We start from the raw sequence: 18,976 nt of genomic DNA, 5'->3' as shown, positions 1-18,976 counted from the left end.
AACTAGTCTAGAGAATAACACAGATTCTGACAAACAGGTCTGAGTGCTTCCACGTAGTGATCGCAACGACAGACAACAGAGGAATGACCAGCACCCAGTATATATACTATAGCGCTCTCCAGCGCCTCCCCTAAGTGCTGGACCAATGAGAACTGATACAATTGTCAGCTGACCGGCTTGGTCAGCTGACTCCCTTCTGGCTGTCATAAAAGCTCTGCCTCTCAGTGCGGGCGAGCGTCCTTCTGAACCTGTGTGGACTATCAGTCCCAGCCACACCAGACATGTGTTGTAACCCATCCGCTGTGCTGGACGCGGAACCAGCCACACCGCTATCAGAGCATGCGGCGGTTTCTCCGCGTTCCGCCATACCGACAGATGTAGGCCTATGCGTGCAAACCGCCGCGTTGGACGCGGAATCCGCCGCCTTGCTCTGAGCACCCGCGGCGGCTTTTCCGCGTTTTCTCACAATCGCAAGCATTTTAGTCTTGCAGGTTTCCCGGCGTTTTCACGTGCGTTTTTGCTTAAAAACCCATGTCAATGCATGTCGGCATTGACATGGTTAAAATCGCGTTGCGCAAACCGCGATTCCACGTGAAAATCAGCATAGAAACGCCAACGAAACCGCAACCGCATGCGGATTTGTTGCTGCGGTTTTCCCATCAAAATCGCGCCGCAGTAGTGGAAACCGGCCCTTATATGTTACTGCATTCAAAGATAACATGTACTGCAAAAGTATTAACAAATCATGCAAGAAAAACATTATACCATTTTGCCAACAGCAGAGAGTTCCAATACTGATGAATTCCACTTGGTGTATATTACCCATCTCAGCTATGCAACCTTTCCAATTAAACTGAAGCATAACAGTTTTCAGGATTGATGACAGAACTGTTCTCTGCTCTATGATGCTACTGATTTCACATTACAAGTGGTGCCCTCACTAACACCTTCTAAATACACAGTGCTACAGAAACAAGTCCTAAGGCACTGGACAAGTATAATTTTTTTTTTCTTTTACATAGCGCCAACATCTTCCATAGTGCTGTCCAGTACAAAGAAAATATAAAATATAAAGAAAAATACCAGGAGCCAATGGGCTTGATTCACTAAAGGGTGCTAAGTGATAGCACGCCAGTCAAAAGTTTGCGCACGCAAAGTTTAGCGCTGCCCGGTGCACGCAAAATGTTGCACCGATGCGTGCGAAATGTCGCACTGTTCGCGTGCTAAATAGCCTGATAAGCGTACTTGGCACGCATACGGTGCGACGTTTTCGAGCTCACCGGTGCACTGTTTCGAGCGCACCACACAGTGCTAAACTTTGCGCGTGATCAGTACCAGCTTTAGACATGCAAACTACTTAGCACCCTAGTTTGCACGTCCAAAGCTTTTAAGCGTGCTAACTAGGTTAGTACCCTTTAGTGAATCGAGGCCAATATGCTGTAGTAACTTGATAATTACACAAAAAAGGATCATTTAACAGTCAACCACTATTAGAACAAGACAAGTGAAGAGATATCCTGCCTCCACTCAGGTCTCTGGAGTCTCTTGAGATCATGGAAAGTGGTTGCACTCCATAAACAGAAGATCAGTTAAAAGACTGACAATAGTCTAAAAATCTAAAAACCAGGTAAAATAGACTGGATGAGAGATGAGGCATTAACAATAATACAAACATTAAAACTTATAAAGAAGAATAGCAGTGAACATCACCAACTGAAAGGTTCATATGCACCCAACGTAAGTAAATAGACTTGCTTCTCTTAACCAGCATTCTTTTTTTGAGGAAGTAGGTTGTATCCTTGACATGCAAGTTTTAATAAGTATTTTGAATCCTTATTCATTCTACAGACTTAAGCTACATTAAAATGGAGCCTGCTCATTTGGAATCATCCTCTTTTGTTATTTTCATGTAAACTAACCAGTTACCTGGTCCTCAGTATGAAGGACTACACATGCACCATATGCATATACATGTGGCAGAATATGCAGTGGCATAGGTATGGAGCTCGGGCCCCGGTGCGAATTTTACATTGGGCCCCCCAAAGCACTCTATACAAAACACTTGATACGGCGTAACAAAACCTGCCAAGGTCATCTACAGTATTAGAGGTGCAAGAAGGGGATGGGGAACACTGTGTTAATGATTATTACCATTCAAAGCTTCTATAGAAGTAATTATTTCCACCACAGGACCAATAAACACCTTATACTTTGGTTTAGGAAGGGCCCCATGGTGCCCCTCTGGCCCAAGGGCCCCGATGCAGTCGATACCTCTGCAACCCCTATTGCTACGCCCCTGAGAATATGACTATAGTAAAATTGTACACGAGTACAAGAGCAACCTGAAAAGCTAAGTATAGACACCTCTGTTTCTAAAAAAGATAATAGTTCACTTTTTGGTGACATATTGTAAAGTGATGCCTTAACAGATATTCATGCTCTGGACTGCCAAGCAGCATGTGCTACACTACAGGTGATGACATCCAATGGTGGAGAAACACAAAAGTAATCGTACAAAAAAAAAATTCCAATGCAGCTGACTGCTATACAGTAGAGTATTTAACACAAATTTTAGCACTGATCCCTTCTAAACAAGGTTGCGGTTAAGGCATATAGGGATCACCCCAGATCTCCTGGCAATCCAAACAGTCATCCATGCTGTTGAACTTGTGATGAATCCATTGGCCTCCTCCCTCAGCTGCGAATTCACATGTGTTTAGTTAATCCCATGGATAAATAAATGTGGGCTAAAAAGGATCTCAGTGTAACACTTTTTATTCAAAAATGTGGTTATCCTATTTTTGTTTATCCCACATTTATTTATCTGTGTGAGGAACTATGCACATATGAGTGGCAACTGAGGGAGGAGCCCACTGGATTCATCACAAGTTCAACAGCATGGACGTCTGTTGTAGAGATATTGAAATAAATTGTTTAGAGACCAGTGGTTGATCTCTACACACCTTTAGATAACTGTAGAGCGTGGGTTGTTGTTAGCTGGTAAGCCTTTCATGTTTATGTTTTGGTTATACATGTAAGTCACAAGTTGTGATAAATATTTTAATGGACATTGGGACTTTTTTTTGGCTAGTATTAATAAGATTGCTGGTTGCAAGAAAGCCCACCAATCCCCAAATGCTTAACCAGTATTACTGTGCCTAAGATGTTTTCTGCTGGCCTGTGCTGTGTATGAAATATTAAATACTTAATTAAAATGCTACAAATGATCAACCCTTGGCACATGATGTTTCAGGCAGAATTATATGTATAAAATATAAACTCATTTGCTGTGTGAGGAAGAAGTCTTAGTAAAAACACACGTTATGGCAGCACGTTAATGTAACTCTGATCCTACCTGTGTTCCCTGCGGTCCAATCTTGGGAAAATAGGAAACAATCCTGTATAGGAAGTCTTTGACTTTGTTAAAGTTATTCGGTCCAATGCTGGATGACTCATCCACAAGAAATACTATGTCTGCTTTCAGCTTTGCACAGACTAAAGAAAAGTAACATATTGTGTTCCTGGTTACTTGTTTTACAATACATGCTATACTAGTTTTCAACAGTTTAAAATGGAATTTAGCATAACACGTCTATGAATACATGTACTTTAAAGAGAAACCATAACCAAGAATTGAACTTCATCCCAATCAGTAGCTGATACCCCTTTCCAATGGGAAATCTTTTCCTTTTCACAAACGGATCATTCATCAGTGGGCTCTGTATGGCTGATTTTGTGGTGAAACCCCTCCCACAGTGTGACGTCTGCTCCTCACAGCACTGAGGTACTGACATCACAGTGTGGGTGGCCTTGTTGCATTGTGGGAAATAACAGATGTTTACAACTGCCAAAAAAGCAAGCAGCATCTCCTTCCACTAACATCACCTGCCAGCAGAAAAAATATCACCATGTGATAAATGTCTGTAAACCAGGGAGAGGTAAGATTTTACAATGAGCAAACAATGGCTAAATACATAATTATTGTAAAATGTAAGCACTTTTTTATTACATTATTTTCACTGGAGTTCCTCTTTAAGGTCAAATAGTAATAATAAAGTCTTATATTACATCCTATTAACATGGAAATCATAAGAAAGATAATCGTTTTTATCTGTGCTGACAAGAGTTTGACTGAGCAACCAGTCTGGAATTATACCAACATCTGTATACTGTGACAGCCTACCATAGTTATCTGTGCAGATTGTATACACTATATTGCCAAAACCATTGTGATGCCTTGCCCAGTCATGGAATTCAGGTGTTCCAATCTTTTTCATGGCCACAGGTGTATAAAATCAAGCACAGCCATGCAGATAACTTCTACAAACATTTGCGAAAGAAGGGGCTGTTCTTAGAAGCTCAGTGAATTCCAGTATAGTACTGTGATAGGATGCTACCTGTGCCGTAAGTCCATTTGTGAGATCTCCTTGCTACTAAATGTTTCACAGTTTTCTGTGGTGTTACAATAAAAAGTGTGAGCAATTGGGAACAACAGCATCTCAGCCATGAAGTGGTAGGCAATGTACAATCATACTAGAGTCAGCACATACTGATGGAATCATTGCACAGAAGTCCCCAACTTTCTGCAGAGTGAATATCTACAGTGCTCCAAACTTCGTATTGCCTTCAGATTAGCAACAGAACAGTGCGTAGAGAGTTTTATGGAATGGGTTTCCATGGACAATCAGCTGCATCCAAGCCTTACATTATCCTGTGCAATGCAAATGTTAGGAACTTACCTTCCAATTGTTTCCAAGGCGAGTCCATGTCCTCCAAGAGTCAGCCTGTGCAGCCGGCATCTGGGTCGAGCCAGCGAGATGTCTCCAGGGGCCCTGCATGCGTGTCTGCGTGCATGGCTCAAAATATCCATAGATGAGGGTGAATGGTTCTTCCTCCATCTTATTCTCTTAGACACCTCTCTAGTGGCAGTAAAAAGTTACTGCAGGCACAAACTGCGGTGTCACTGAAACAGCCAAGATTTTTGATCCTATGATGCTCCTAGTCTATTTAAACCTAATCAGTTTATTGCAATTTACCCATGATAGTGATAAATTGCCTTGTGCATCATTGCTGGATGTGAATTACTGTATATTCCTGCGTATAAGACTACTTTTTAACCCCTGAAAATCTTCTGAAAAGTCAGGGGTCGTCTAATACGCCGGGTGTCATTGATGCCGGGTGATACGCTCTATCCTGTTATCGACTCTCAGATCTCACTGCTGAGGGAGCACAATCTATTCTTCCATACCGCTCTGATAAACAGGTAGACAAGGAGAGCTGACCAATCCGCTTAAGAAGAGTTAACCAATGCAACAAGTCAATTGACTATATCTGGTAGTATACTGGGTAAGTGTAACACATACAGTACAGCACCAATATCTGTTCATATACAGCAGCAGTATAACATTTTTTTTTTAATTTGGTGTGCATTGGAAGAGGGGTAGTCTTATATGACGAGTATATCCCAAACTCTACATTTTAACTGGAAGAGTTGGGGGGTCGTCTTATACGCCCAGTCGTCTTATACGCCGGAATATACGGTATGTGGATTACCTGTATTTTGACAGTTTGCCTGATCTCTAGACTGTTTATTGGATTGCTGCCTGGACCGACTTTATATCTGTATCTGACCTGTGCTTGTAATATCCCTGGTACCCTGCTGTCTGACTTCCCGTGTATGACCCTTGACTTGTTACTGGATTTGCTATAGATTACGTTATTGTACCTAACTTCTGATCTCTTGTTGCTGACCCGGACTGTCAATTAGTCTGCTCGTTGTTTCTGTCTAGTGTGGTTTTGGTGGTACTTCAGCCTTCTAGGCCTCCTCTCTCAATACCTTGAGCACTTAAAGGTCTGGGTATAACCAAGTGCTGAGACGACATGGTTGGTCATCTCTCAGCTGAACAGGGATGAGCTACACAAAGTGAAGGCTGCTGAGTAGATAATAATTCCAGTATTTGGGGTATTGGGACTGAAAGAAGGCTGGAGATCCACCTGACCTCACAGCAAAGCGTCAGATGCAGTGGTGAAAGGCACTCCACCAGTGGATATGCGTTCTCTAGAGTGAAGAATCACACTTTTCTGTTAGGAAATCCAATGGAATTTGCATATGCCAGGAGAATAGTACTTTCCTGACTGCATTGTGCTAAGTGTAAAGTTTGGAGGAGAGGGCTTATGGTGTGGGGTTGTTTTTCACGAGTTGGCCCCTTCCTGTTCAGACATGGCTGCACACCATTGCACAAAGCAAGATCCATAAAGACGTGCATTACCGAGTTTGGTAAGGACAAACTTGATGGGCCTTTGCAGAGCCCTAACCTCAATTCTTTGGGATGAAATAGGGCACAGACTGTAACATACATATTTCTAAACCTTGTAAAAAGCCTTCCAAGAAGAGTTCAGACTTTTATAGCTGCAAAGCATGGTCAACTCCATAATAAAGCCTTTGTATTAAGAATGGGATATCATTTAAGTCAGCGTGTGTGTTAAGGCATTGCATCCCAATACTTTTAGCAATATAATGTACATTGTGGCAGCCCAACACACCTAAATGTTATTCATTACGTGTAATAGTTTATGCATGTTATTTTGCTTGCTGAACTTTAGTGAATCTCACCCCATAGTTTCAAAATGTTATTGACAAATAGGCACACACGGATGCTAAAATTGCCATGTGTGTACTGCATGTTATAATAGCAACATGCACATTGTGTGCATAAAATGTGATACACTATGTGCGCAACGTGCACTTGGATAAGTGCCAGTAAAATTTCAGTGCACTGCCTGCTCATGGCAATTTTAGTGTCAAGTCTGTGTATATGCCCCAATATTAAGTGAATGCACAACGTTTATAGATTGCCTATGATTGTTATGCATTAATAGAATTTTATGATTGTAGAAAAAAAAATATAGTTGCAATGAGCAAAAGAAGATCATCTTGTAGAGTAAAGTTATAAATATATATTTACTTGGCTCAGAAATAAATGCTGTGGTTCCTCTTACAGCAGAGCTGGTAAATTTTGTGGTCTCTGGTGGTGGGCTCGGACGTGGATATTCAATAGGTCTCAGTGTTGTTGTTCTTTGGTTTACAGTTGTCAGTCTAGGTCCAGTAGGCAAAATGGGTCTTCTCCCTGGTCCAACTGCAATAACAATAGGATGATTATAATTGGTCACTTCCAAATAGTCACACACTGTGCAGATACTTTGCAAGTTCACAATGGAAATGTTTCTATTTCCCAACTCCATAAAAACTCAACCCCAAGAAGAAATAGATTTAGAATGTGCTGAAAAGGTTTAGAATCCATTTATGGGAGGTTTTATTGCTATATGTGTCCCTGTTCTGAAGATATTACTTCATTCCCAGTGCCTGAGATCTCCATAGCATTACTATGAACTCTGGTGGTACTAAGAACAGAAAGTAAGTGACAGCAATAAACACTTGACAGGGGTTCCTACTCATTACAGCTCTGTTGCATTTTTCCCGCTTAAAGATATGTTCCTATATTCAAAAAAATAAATTAAAATAAAAAGGTTCTAAACCCATTTCACACAACTGTAACTAAAAATGTATCTGGATCTAGACATGATGCAGAAGCTGCCATATTTATTTACTAATAAACGATACAAGTTGCCTGGCTGACCTGTTGGTCCATCTGGCTTCAGCAATGTCTGAATCATACACTTGAAACAAGTATGATGTTTATTTGTCAGAGTTCCTAATCTGCATGCTCATACCGGGTCAGTGGCTTAAAAGTTTACAGGTAGAAGATCAACAGGACAACCAAGCCACAGATCCTTTTTCCGGCCCTTGCTGCCCTTTTATTACAGAACTCAGTACAGAAAGATTGGAGATATCTAGTTAGTTCTACGAAGATATGTCTATTTTTTTATTTTTTTCATATGGTAAAAGATGTTTCACTTCTATTCAAATTCTAATTCAAGTGGCTTCCTCAGATCACATGAGATGTAAGAATTTTTCACGATCGGTGTAACACAGAGAGGATCTGATTACCGGTGAACTGCAGTATCACCGAGAATGCAGAATATACCCGATTATTGGTGATCTGCAGTATCACCGATAATCAGATATTTCTACTAACCTCTGGACACCTGAGATAGCAAGTGAGTGTTAAGTGCAACAGTAATACTTTGAGAATAGCACAGTAGTAGTTCCTTCCGTAGGCCTAGACTCTCCCGGGGGAGGAGTTAGGCTGAGAGTAGGAAGGACAGAGCGTGAGTGACACCAGAGAGAGGGTGTCACTAACAGGTCTGGGAACTGCCTCTAACAGTAAGGCCAGTTCTCGAGGTCGAGGCAATCCAGGTCGTTAACACACAGACAGATACGGTACAGATTCAGGAGACAGATACGGAATCCAGTAAACAGGCAGGGTTTGGCAACGGAGTATCAGATTAGCGAGGTACAGAATCAGAATGCAAATACAGAGTCCAGGAACGAGCAGAGTTTGGCAACAGGATATCAGAAATAGCAAGGTACAGAATCAGAGTACAGGAGGATAGTCAGGCAGGCAGAAGGTCATAACAAATGATACAGTTCAATATTCCTAACGCTAAGGTGTGAGGTCAGTGATCGTCAACACCTTTGGAAACTATGCTAGAACACAGATACAGACAAGGCCTGAGTGCTACCACGTAGTGATCGCAACGCCAGACACCAGAGGAATGCCCAGCACCCAGTATATATACACCAGTGCTCTCCAGCACCTCCCTTAAGTGCTGGACCAATGAAAGTTGCTGCAATTGTCAGCTGACCGGCCTGGTCAGCTGACTCTCCTCTGACTGCCATAAAGGCCCTGCCTCTCTGCGCGCACACGCGTCCTCCTAAACCAGTGTGGACTATCAGTCCCAGCCACACCAGTCATGTGTTGTAATGTTGTTGCTGTATGGGATGTGGAATCCGCCGCCACGCTGTCTGAGCGTGCGGCGTTTCCTCCGCATCCCGCCTTACTGAGAGAAGCAGGCCTAGCGTCAGACGCGGCGGTTTCTCTGCATTCCGCCATGCCAGCCGCGGAAACAGCCGCCTCGTCTTGCGTCCCTGCGGCGGCTTTTCCGCGTTTCTTTACAAACTTGTATGGATAATATACACTGTTCAGCCCCGTCATGAAAACCAACAAAGGGGGAAATGTTTAACATTGGTTTTCTTGTTACATTGGTAAGCTTTGACGTGGTGGAATAAATTAGGCATAAAGTAAATTAGATTTTTCCTGTTGCCAATATATCTAATTGGCAACAGGAAAAATAGGAAACCTACGAATTGTAAGTGGCTTTGAAAAGAACAACCTGTAAATTACTGGTTAAAGCATCTCCAAAATTGCAGGTCTTATGTGGAGTTCTCTGTATGCAATGATTAGTACAGTATTTACCAAAAGGGGTCTAAGGAAGGACAACAGATGAACAGACAGCAGGATCAGCGGCGCCAACAGGATAAAATATGCTAAAATCTTTAAAATTTCAAGGGAGGTAGTGATGGACTTACCTCCCCGAAGTAGACATGAAACTGTCGATTTTCAAACAAATTAAATTTATTCACATACCCCAGAATATAAAGCAATGCGTTTTGCAGGTATATTCCTGGTTCCTCAGGCAATAACAAGGAGGAGTATACAACAGTGTAGTCACGCTAAGCACCTCTACCAGAGGCACTGAATATCAGTCAAGAGCACCTGCTGCCATTTTTCTGCAGCCCAGTTCTTATGTCTTAGTGTATACTTGGCCTTTTTTTCACATCGGAGGTATTGCTATTTGGCTGCAACTCTTCCATGAAGACCACTTCTGGGCAGACTTCTCCAGATGGAAGATAGGTGTGCCTGGGTCCCACTGATTCCTGACATTTTGGAGCTGGTGCCCCTGATGGACATCTCCCGATTTTGAAGGGTAATAAGCTTAATGTGTCTTTCATCTTCTGCACTAAGTTTCCTTAGTCGACCACTGCGTCTATGATCCTCAATATTGCCCATTTCTTTGTGCGTCTTCAAAAGGGCTTGAACAGCACATCTTGAAACAAACACCAGTCTGCTTTGAAATCTTTGTCTTGGAGAGAGTTTGCTGATGCAGTATAACCTTGTATCTTGTTGCTGTGCTTAATCTTGCCATGACATGAAATTGTCTTGCACAACCTCACAGTGGTAGCAGAGTTTGGCTGCTCCTCACCAAGTTTTAAGCCTCCTACAAAGCTGTTTCTGTTTCAATTAATGACTGTGTTTCAACTCACGTGTGACATTGATGACCATTTGTACTTGTTTGGTATATTTGGTTTGTCATATGCCTGACTATAATCATACCAAATCCCTGACAGTGCAAGTGTACCTATAAGAGTTGAAGCTGGTTTGAAGGCAATAGGTAGTAACACCAAATATTCATTTGATTTAGATTTTACCTTCACCTTCGTTCGCTCACAATCATTACTGATATTTTTGAAAGCATTCTTTGTTTACAGCATTTTTTCACACCTGCCTAAAACCTTTACACAGTACTGTATATATATATTTTTATTATTTTTTTTTCTCAGTAACTTCTGCTTATCTCACAAACTGAGGAAACTTAGAGTCAGTTCTTTAAGTAGAAACTGCAACAGAGAGTTATAACAGGAACAAATCTTATAAAGTAGGTATTACAGTTAGTCAGGTACCATCTTGGCACAATTAAGATATCTTACGGATTGTTTGGGTGAGCACTCTCTCAGGACCCTCCATCTCTCCGAAGAGCGGTTTTATTTTAAAGATATACGTTTTTCCATATTGCAATCCACTAATTCTGAAAGACCGGTATGAGGCCGACAACTGTTCCATGGATGACTCAGGTACTAAGGATTTAAAAACATGCACATATTTTATACTGAAACCAACTGTGCTTTTACTCTTGTGAAATGCTCCAACATATGATGGGCTTGATCATGAAGCTGCGCTGCTGTAGCAGAGCAAGCTCCATGACATCAGTGCAACCTAAATTCAGGGAGGCACGCTACGTGTTGTCTTGCAGTGTAGCATACCTTCCTTGGCACGTTTTTCACAAACATCCTGCATGATTTTAAAGTTAACTACATTTTCATCCAAATCATCTTAATTGGTATGCACAGAAAAATCACAAATCAAACAATTGCATAAAAACACACATATAAATAACAAAAATGCACCCGAATGTTCATTGAAAAAATACTCAGAAAATTGCAAACTAAAATGTATGCATACAGGTCACAGCATGCAACATTTGCACTGACAAGTGTAAAGGGCCCCTTAATATTTGCAATAATGTCAATACAGAGCTTGAAATTTAGAAACCTCTCAAGTTGTTGTGTATACTAGCAATGCAGCTGAATGATAAGAGATATGGGTGTTAAAAAGAGTCAAGAGGGGACAATTATATAAACAAAAAGAAATTGGCTCTTGGGTGCATACAAAAAACTTTTATTATATCAAAAAACATGAATAACAATACACATATATATCGTATGTAAAAGACCTAAAAACAGGACCACCCTACACACCAATAGATACCCCAGGGAGGCTGCAGTCCTCCTTATTAGCAAAGAAATGGGAATCAGCAAAAAACTGAAGTCCTGGTATTAAAGTGCACTCATAAGATCTTCAAAGCAAACAGGAACAGATATCTTGCTTGCAAATAAAATGGTAAACTTTGAAATTTTGCATATGTTGGCAAAGCAAGCTGGCAAAGATGGTTATAGAAGCTTATAAGTTAGTAGAAAGATCAGGAAGACTTACCTTCACGTGCTTCACAATCCCACTCGTAGATTTGCAGCATCAAAGGACAGCCTATGCATGCAGATGATCAAAGTTCTTATATATCAAAGCAGAAGATTGGCAAGGTTGCACATGCAAAGCAAAGCGTGATAGTCAGAGGACCCACTCGCAGTCCAAAAAACATAATTTCAGAAGGAGGTATTTTCCCATAAAGTATATCCGATCAATCTTCCATCAGCATTGCAGCACATGATAAGTGAACCATTTATAGTTACCCGTCCCATTTCATAGACCAGCTTGTCCAAATGAGGGGTTTTCCAGTTGGGGTAGGTGGATCAAAAGCGCTGAAACCATGACATGTTTCCAGCGTTCCTACATGGGGCACTATATCCAGCGCTGTCCATCTGAAGAGGCTGACATGGTTAGTCAGCGAAACATGTCATGGTTTCAGCGCTTTTGATCCACCTACCCCAACTGGAAAACCCCTCATTTTGACAAGCTTGTCAATGAAATGGGACTGGTAACTATAAATGGTTCACTTATCATGTGCTGCAATGCTGATGGAAGATTGATCGGATATACTTTATGGGAAAATACCTCCTTCTGAAATTATGTTTTTTTGGACTGCGAGTGGGTCCTCTGACTATCACGCTTTGCTTTGCATGTGCAACCTTGCCAATCTTCTGCTTTGATATATAAGAACTTTGATCATCTGCATGCATAGGCTGTCCTTTGATGCTGCAAATCTGCGAGTGGGATTGTGAAGCACGTGAAGGTAAGTCTTCCTGATCTTTCTACTAACTTATAAGCTTCTATAACCATCTTTGCCAGCTTGCTTTGCCAACATATGCAAAATTTCAAAGTTTACCATTTTATTTGCAAGCAAGATATCTGTTCCTGTTTGCTTTGAAGATCTTATGAGTGCACTTTAATACCAGGACTTCAGTTTTTTGCTGATTCCCATTTCTTTGCTAATAAGGAGGACTGCAGCCTCCCTGGGGTATCTATTGGTGTGTAGGGTGGTCCTATTTTTAGGTCTTTTACATACGATATATATGTGTATTGTTATTCATGTTTTTTGATATAATAAAAGTTTTTTGTATGCACCCAAGAGCCAATTTCTTTTTGTTTATATAATTGTTCTAATTTGTTGGCATGGTGCATACTTTAAACAGCAATGTTGATGTTAAGTATACTAAGGTAGTGTCATTTGCAGTTGAGCATTCCGCTTTATGGCTTTCCTTTTTCTAGTGGTGGTACAATGTCAAGAGGGGACTTTTGCATTCTAATGGAAAATTGCCTGCTGCCAAACCTGAGGTTTGCCTGTTGACTGTGTGGGGAAAAGATAAAATAGGGTTTAAACTACAAATAACATGTCATCTTTTGACTGATTTCTAATAAAAATGAGGAAAAATACACTTACATGAAACTCTCGGCTCACCTGGAAAGTGGAAGCCATGCAAACAAATTAAAGCCACCAGCTACCACCAATGATTTGGCTGGAGGGAATTTAAATAGCACAGTGGAAAATAGGGATAATTGATGGATGCAAATAAGTTATCCTTGCATTTAAATTTTATGTAAACATTATGCAGATTAAACTTAAACCAATAAAAATTGTCAGTAAGTTATTCGGATTGGCCCAATTTCAAGCTGCATATAATTTACATGAAATTTGAATGTTAGGAGAAATGATTTCCTTTAATCCCTGGTTTAAAACTGATCCGCAGCCAGTGACATTCATTTACTTGCATAACTTATATGCCCTGAGTCAATGCTGGGCAAATGTTTCGCTCACACCTAATATCTTCCAATTTCTTTTGCATTTCTCAAAAAAAAAAATGTGTTTTTTATGCTTCTGTTCAGAGACTACAGGTCTTCCTTACACTTCCATTACTGTAGCTACACTTATTGCTATACAATTCCTAAATGATACAATAGCAACCTGAAGAAAGCCTCCATGATAAAAGGTAAGATGTTGCTCCCAATACTCCAGTCCAGCTTAGTAATGCACTGTCTGCAGTGGTTTCTTTAACTTCAAAAGAGTCTACTTTTGGTAGGTCCACTGAAAAAAGAAAACAAATGAATATTTAGTTATATCTGGGGGAAGATCGGAATCAGGCAATATAACTCCCCTAGCTGAATCAAGAAAACTAAGACTAGGAGACATATTTATTTTCCACTTTTTAAAATTAAAACTACATTTATAAAAAACAAAACAAAATGTAAGTCTCAATTTTAAGAAAACTATGCATGAGTATGTTTAGCATAAATGCAGTTTCTGGGCATCAAGGCTGCACAAAGTCAGGAGAGCGAAGCAGGAAAAAAGGGTGCTAGAGCCCTTTCGGAAAAAGGTTGCTACCATACGCGCTTATAATAAATGCCACATTTTGCAGCATAAAAGGGAAATATGTGCCAGCTAGCAGGCACCTCAGGGCTCTGAATGTTACATACAGTACATGTTTACCTTTTTTAGAATAGCTGCGGTATGCGGCTATGAAGGTAAATGTTGGTGCCTGGAGGCTACCGATTAGTGGCTAGAGGGGCAATTTCGGCAGACAGGCTTGCAGAAAATGAAACTGGCTTGCGGATAACAAAATTATGGCATTGCATGACAGGCACTGAAATGTACCTTCATAGCCGCATGTCGTGGCTTTGCAAAAGGGGGGGGGGGGTGGGCTTGGTTTGGGCTCCACCAGGGGGAGGTCTTGAGGTTCAGCTCCACCAGGGGGGAGTTAGGATTAGGCGCCATCAGGGGGGTTCTTAGGGTTAGGCACTACCAGGGAAGGGTTCTTTGTGAGAGTAGGGTTAGGTTTAGCCATAGTAACATATCAGTAAATATTATCAATATTTTACTATCAAAATTCAGTAGTAGAATATCGCTAACTTAGTGACATTTTACTGGCAACAATCCCTTGCGCCCTTTTTTTCAGTCTTTTTTTTTTACATGTATGCCAGGAGTGCCCCTTAGCTTTGTAAATCACCCTGTCTGTTTAGTTAGCTCTCAGGCTACCTTTCCTGAAATCCTGACAGTATAAGCCATGTTTCACACGTCTCTGTGGCTAGCCAGATTCACCCAGCACTTCCCCTGTATGATTTGATATTCAGTTCACAGCAGCATATGGTGCCGATCATGTCACAAAAAATATGACTTATTTTCTTGACAACTCACAGGTTTTAGCTGTAAGAAGAACAGGACTCCCTTCTCTGTTTCCAACAATAGATGATACATAGATATTGTAAGTGGCACTTTCCTTTAAATCCAGTATTGTGAAAAAAGAGGCATCTGCAGGAACAATCTTTGAGTTTCTAGCTCCACCTAGAGGCGTTCCAATGGAATTCAGAACAGTTGTGTTATAAATAGAATTTGTAACATATTGTACAGACAGGGAATGACATACATATCATTGGCCATGTACACTCCATAAAAAAGTACAAAACAACATGCTTCAGTATTCGGAACACAAACTGCACAAAGATAATAGCTTGCTTGCAATGTTTTTTTGGCAGCACTAAGGGCTGGTGCGCACCAAGAGCGCTTCTGAGAACTTTTAAAACTTTTAAAAATGCCAGCGCTTTAAAAAAATGCTTGGCTAATGTATATGAACGGGATGGATAACACCAGAGCGATGTGATTTTTTCCCAAATGCAAATGTGGGTCCAGTAGCATTTTTGCTGATTTCTGAGGCAATTCAGCCTCAATATTAAGTATAGGGAAGTGGAAAATCACTCTGAAAAGTGCTAGATTGGAGTGATTTTCCAAGCTTTTTGCTACAGAAGCTGTTCAGTTACAGCTCTACTGTAACAAAAAATAATAAACACTACACAAAAATGCTCCTAAAATTGCTAGGCATGATTAGAAAACGCTATGTTTGTGGTAGTAATATGACCAAATGTGGAAAACTTCAAGGGGGCCGAATACTTTTGCAAGCCACTGTACATATATTAAAAATATATAGTGTAAAGCGAGAGGCAGTAGAGTTCCAGGGGTCAGTGTAGCCGTTTTGTCACATGATTATTGTTAATTCGGTATCTTTTGGGGGTAAGAGTGAGTGCTGCGTTCTTAACCCATTCGCGTTCCGTCGTTTTCACTTGAGCAATGTTCACCTCCCATTGATTAGCCTATAACTTTATCACTACTTATCACAATGAACTGATCTATATCTTGTTTTTTACGCCACCAATTAGGCTTTCTTTGGGGGGTACATTTTACTGTAAATGCATCTTAACAGGAAGAATAAGAAAAAAACGGAAAAAATCATTATTTCTCAGTTTTCAGCCATTATAGTTTTAAAATAATACATGCCTCCATAATTAAAACTCGCGTTTTGTATTTGCCCATATGTCCCGGTTATTACACCGTTAAAATTATGTCCCTATCACAATGTATGGCGACAATATTTTATTTGGAAATAAAGGTGCATTTTTTCCGTTTTGCATCTATCACTATTTACAAGTTTAAAATAAAAAAATATAGAAATATTTCATCTTTACATTGATATTTAAAAAGTTTAGACCCTTAGGTAAATATTTACATGTTTTTTTTTTTTATTGTAATGTTTTGTTTTTTTTATATATTTAACATTTTGTGTGGGTATTTTTGGGAGGGTGGGATGGAAACTAGAGGTTTTTAATGTAAATGTGTGTTGATTTTTTTTTTTATTTTATTTTAGTTGTAGTTTTACTTTTTGGCCACAAGATGGTGGCCATGAGTTTGTTTACATGACGTCACTCTAAGCGTAACACACGCCTAGAGTGACGCATGGGGGAGGCGACAGCCAGAAAAAGCACAGCTTCCGAGAGAAGCTGTCGCTTTTTCAGCGGGGGAGAGCAATCAGTGATCGGGCACCATAGCCCTATTCACTGATTGCCTGGCTAACGAGCCATGTGCCAGGAGTGCGTGTGCACGCGTGCGATCGGCCGCGGGAGCGCGCGGTAGCGCGCATGGTTCCTGGACGTAGTTTCTACGTCCAGGAACCAAAATAGGTTAAAAAATATTTAAAAAAATAAATCATCAAACATAAAGACTACCCAAATAATTTCAATTCCAACACAACAAACCATGATTAGTACTGGACAGTGTATAACATATGACAGAAGAGTATAGGTACAGTATATCATAAGTATTAACCTACCATCAAATGGTGCCCAAGATATTTTATAGTGAGTTATTCCAGGAGTTTTCTTCCAGGACAGTTTGAGAGTGTTAACTCCTGTGTCAATGATCCGCAAGTCTTTAATGGGAAGCAGCTGAACAGGATTAGAGTCTGCAACAATAGAGAGAATAATCAGAGTCTGCAATACATCATCACAGTACTTCAGAAAATTTAAACACTTCAAAGAAAATTACAAGCCTTAAGTATGTCAGTAAAAGAAAAAAAACGTGCACTGTAACAGTCAGATTCTGCTTTTTATTCCCCTGCACTGTATTAACATCAACAGTATTTCTTTGTTTGGCTATGAAACGTAAAAATATAGATATATCAACAACAACAACAAATAACATTTGTAAAGTGCTTTTCTCCCGTGGGACTCAAAGCGCATCTATGAGCTATACTCTGCAGAATGGGTACTACAGAGTTAACCAGAGAGACCGGGGTGCATGCAATGAAATGGATTGTAATACATTACATGCACAGCATAATGCTGTACTCATTGTGCATAAGACTTTACACAGGTATTTCTGCTGAATGCAGTTTATGACATACACCCCAATGTTCTTTCAGACATTGCATTGACTTGCCTAAAATTCAAAAAAACTGTCAAGCTTATTTTATGAGTTCAATGAAAATGGAAAAGTGCAGTAATAATTAGAGATGGCCGGGAACCGGGAACTTTTCCGCAAGTTTGGTTCGCCCCCATAGTGCATCATGAGTGTCAACTTTGTCCCTCTACATCACAGTCAGCAGGCACATTGTAGCCAATTAGGCTACACTCCCTCCTGGAGCACCATCCCCCCACCCCCCCTTATAAAAGGCAGGCAGCATCAGGCATTGGACTCACTCGTGTGCCTGCAGTAATTAGGGAAGGGATAGCTGCTGCAGTCTCTCATAGGGAAAGCTTAGTTAGGCTCTTGTAGGCTTGTTAGCTTGCTCCTGGGTGATTGTTATTGCTAAAAAAAAAAAAGCACCCCTCAACAGCTCTTTTGAGAGCCAATCTTGTTCTTGTGATCTATTTTTTATTTTTTTGTGTGGCCCACTTGCATTATATACAGCCCTGTCAGTCATTGTCACTGTGCCTGTCCGGTACCTGTCTGTGTGTGACAGGTGCACATGTAATACCCATCACTGAATATACCTACTACCTGTTGTTCACTTCAGTGCACCTACCTACATGAGCACACGCAGTGTCACTGTGCCTGTCCAGTACCTGTCTGTGTGTGACAGGTGTACATTCTAATACCCATCACTGCATATACCTACTACCTGTTGTTCACTTCAGTGCACCCATCTACCTACGTGAGCGCACGAGGTGTGATATACCACTCCGTGCATACCTGTTAACTGCACCTGTGTGACTGACTGCACATTGTATTAGTCAAGTCAGTGCATACCTTTCACTTCATCCCCCCCAATATGGACAAAACAAAAGGCAGAGGCAGGCCATCTGGCAGGTCTGTTCGAGGTCGCGCTGTCATGATTTCATGCGGCCCTTGACCAAAGTACAGTGTTCAGAAGAAGGCACGTGCCATCAACCCCCAATATTGTCAGGACATAGTTGACTATTTAACACAGAACACCTCATCTTTCTCAGCTTCCGCACAGAAGCGTGACATATCTTCCTCCTCCTGCTCTGATTCTGGCACCCCACTTAACACTCAGTCGGCCGCCACCACCAAAGTGCCATCACCCCAGGGCTCAGCGGCGTGGCCATTTTTTTGTGTGTCTGCCTCAGATGAGAGCAATGCCATCTGTACTCTCTGCCACCGAAAATTGAGCCATGGAAAGACCAAGACCTGCGTAGGGACAACTACCTCACGAAGGCACATGATTACAAAGCACAAACTGCAATGGGATGACCACCTGAGGAAAAGCAGCACACAAAAGCAAAGCCACACACCACAGTGGAAGATACCAGGCCGCAATTTTTTCTCAAAAAAGGCAATACCTAAATTGTACCGGGATCTTGAAAGGCAAGTGATGACATCTCTGGCACACAGCGTTGGGTCAAGGGTCCATCTGACCACGGATGCCTGGTCTGCAAAGCACACTCAGGCCTGCCCGAAGACTACGCTCACTCCGCTCTTCCAATGAACTTCGCCTAAC

General features: G+C 41.1%; 1 protein-coding gene across 1 annotated transcript in view; it reads right to left on the bottom strand.

Annotated features, from left to right (window-relative positions):
- The window catches only part of LOC137562283 (collagen alpha-1(VII) chain-like), a 519,927-nt gene that overhangs the window by 454,570 nt on the left and 46,381 nt on the right, over nt 1–18,976 (bottom strand). The window contains exons 17-22 of the mRNA XM_068273618.1: nt 16,847–16,978; nt 14,884–15,030; nt 13,657–13,776; nt 10,670–10,816; nt 6,966–7,136; nt 3,356–3,495 (exon numbers count right to left, since the gene is read on the bottom strand). Coding sequence (XP_068129719.1) covers nt 3,356–3,495; nt 6,966–7,136; nt 10,670–10,816; nt 13,657–13,776; nt 14,884–15,030; nt 16,847–16,978 — 857 coding nt within the window. The remainder of the gene's footprint in view (nt 1–3,355; nt 3,496–6,965; nt 7,137–10,669; nt 10,817–13,656; nt 13,777–14,883; nt 15,031–16,846; nt 16,979–18,976) is intronic.

The sequence above is a fragment of the Hyperolius riggenbachi genome, chromosome 3 (assembly GCF_040937935.1).
Source record: "Hyperolius riggenbachi isolate aHypRig1 chromosome 3, aHypRig1.pri, whole genome shotgun sequence".
Taxonomy (NCBI): Eukaryota; Metazoa; Chordata; class Amphibia; order Anura; family Hyperoliidae; genus Hyperolius; species Hyperolius riggenbachi.
This window is presented reverse-complemented; position numbering and strand designations above follow the sequence as displayed.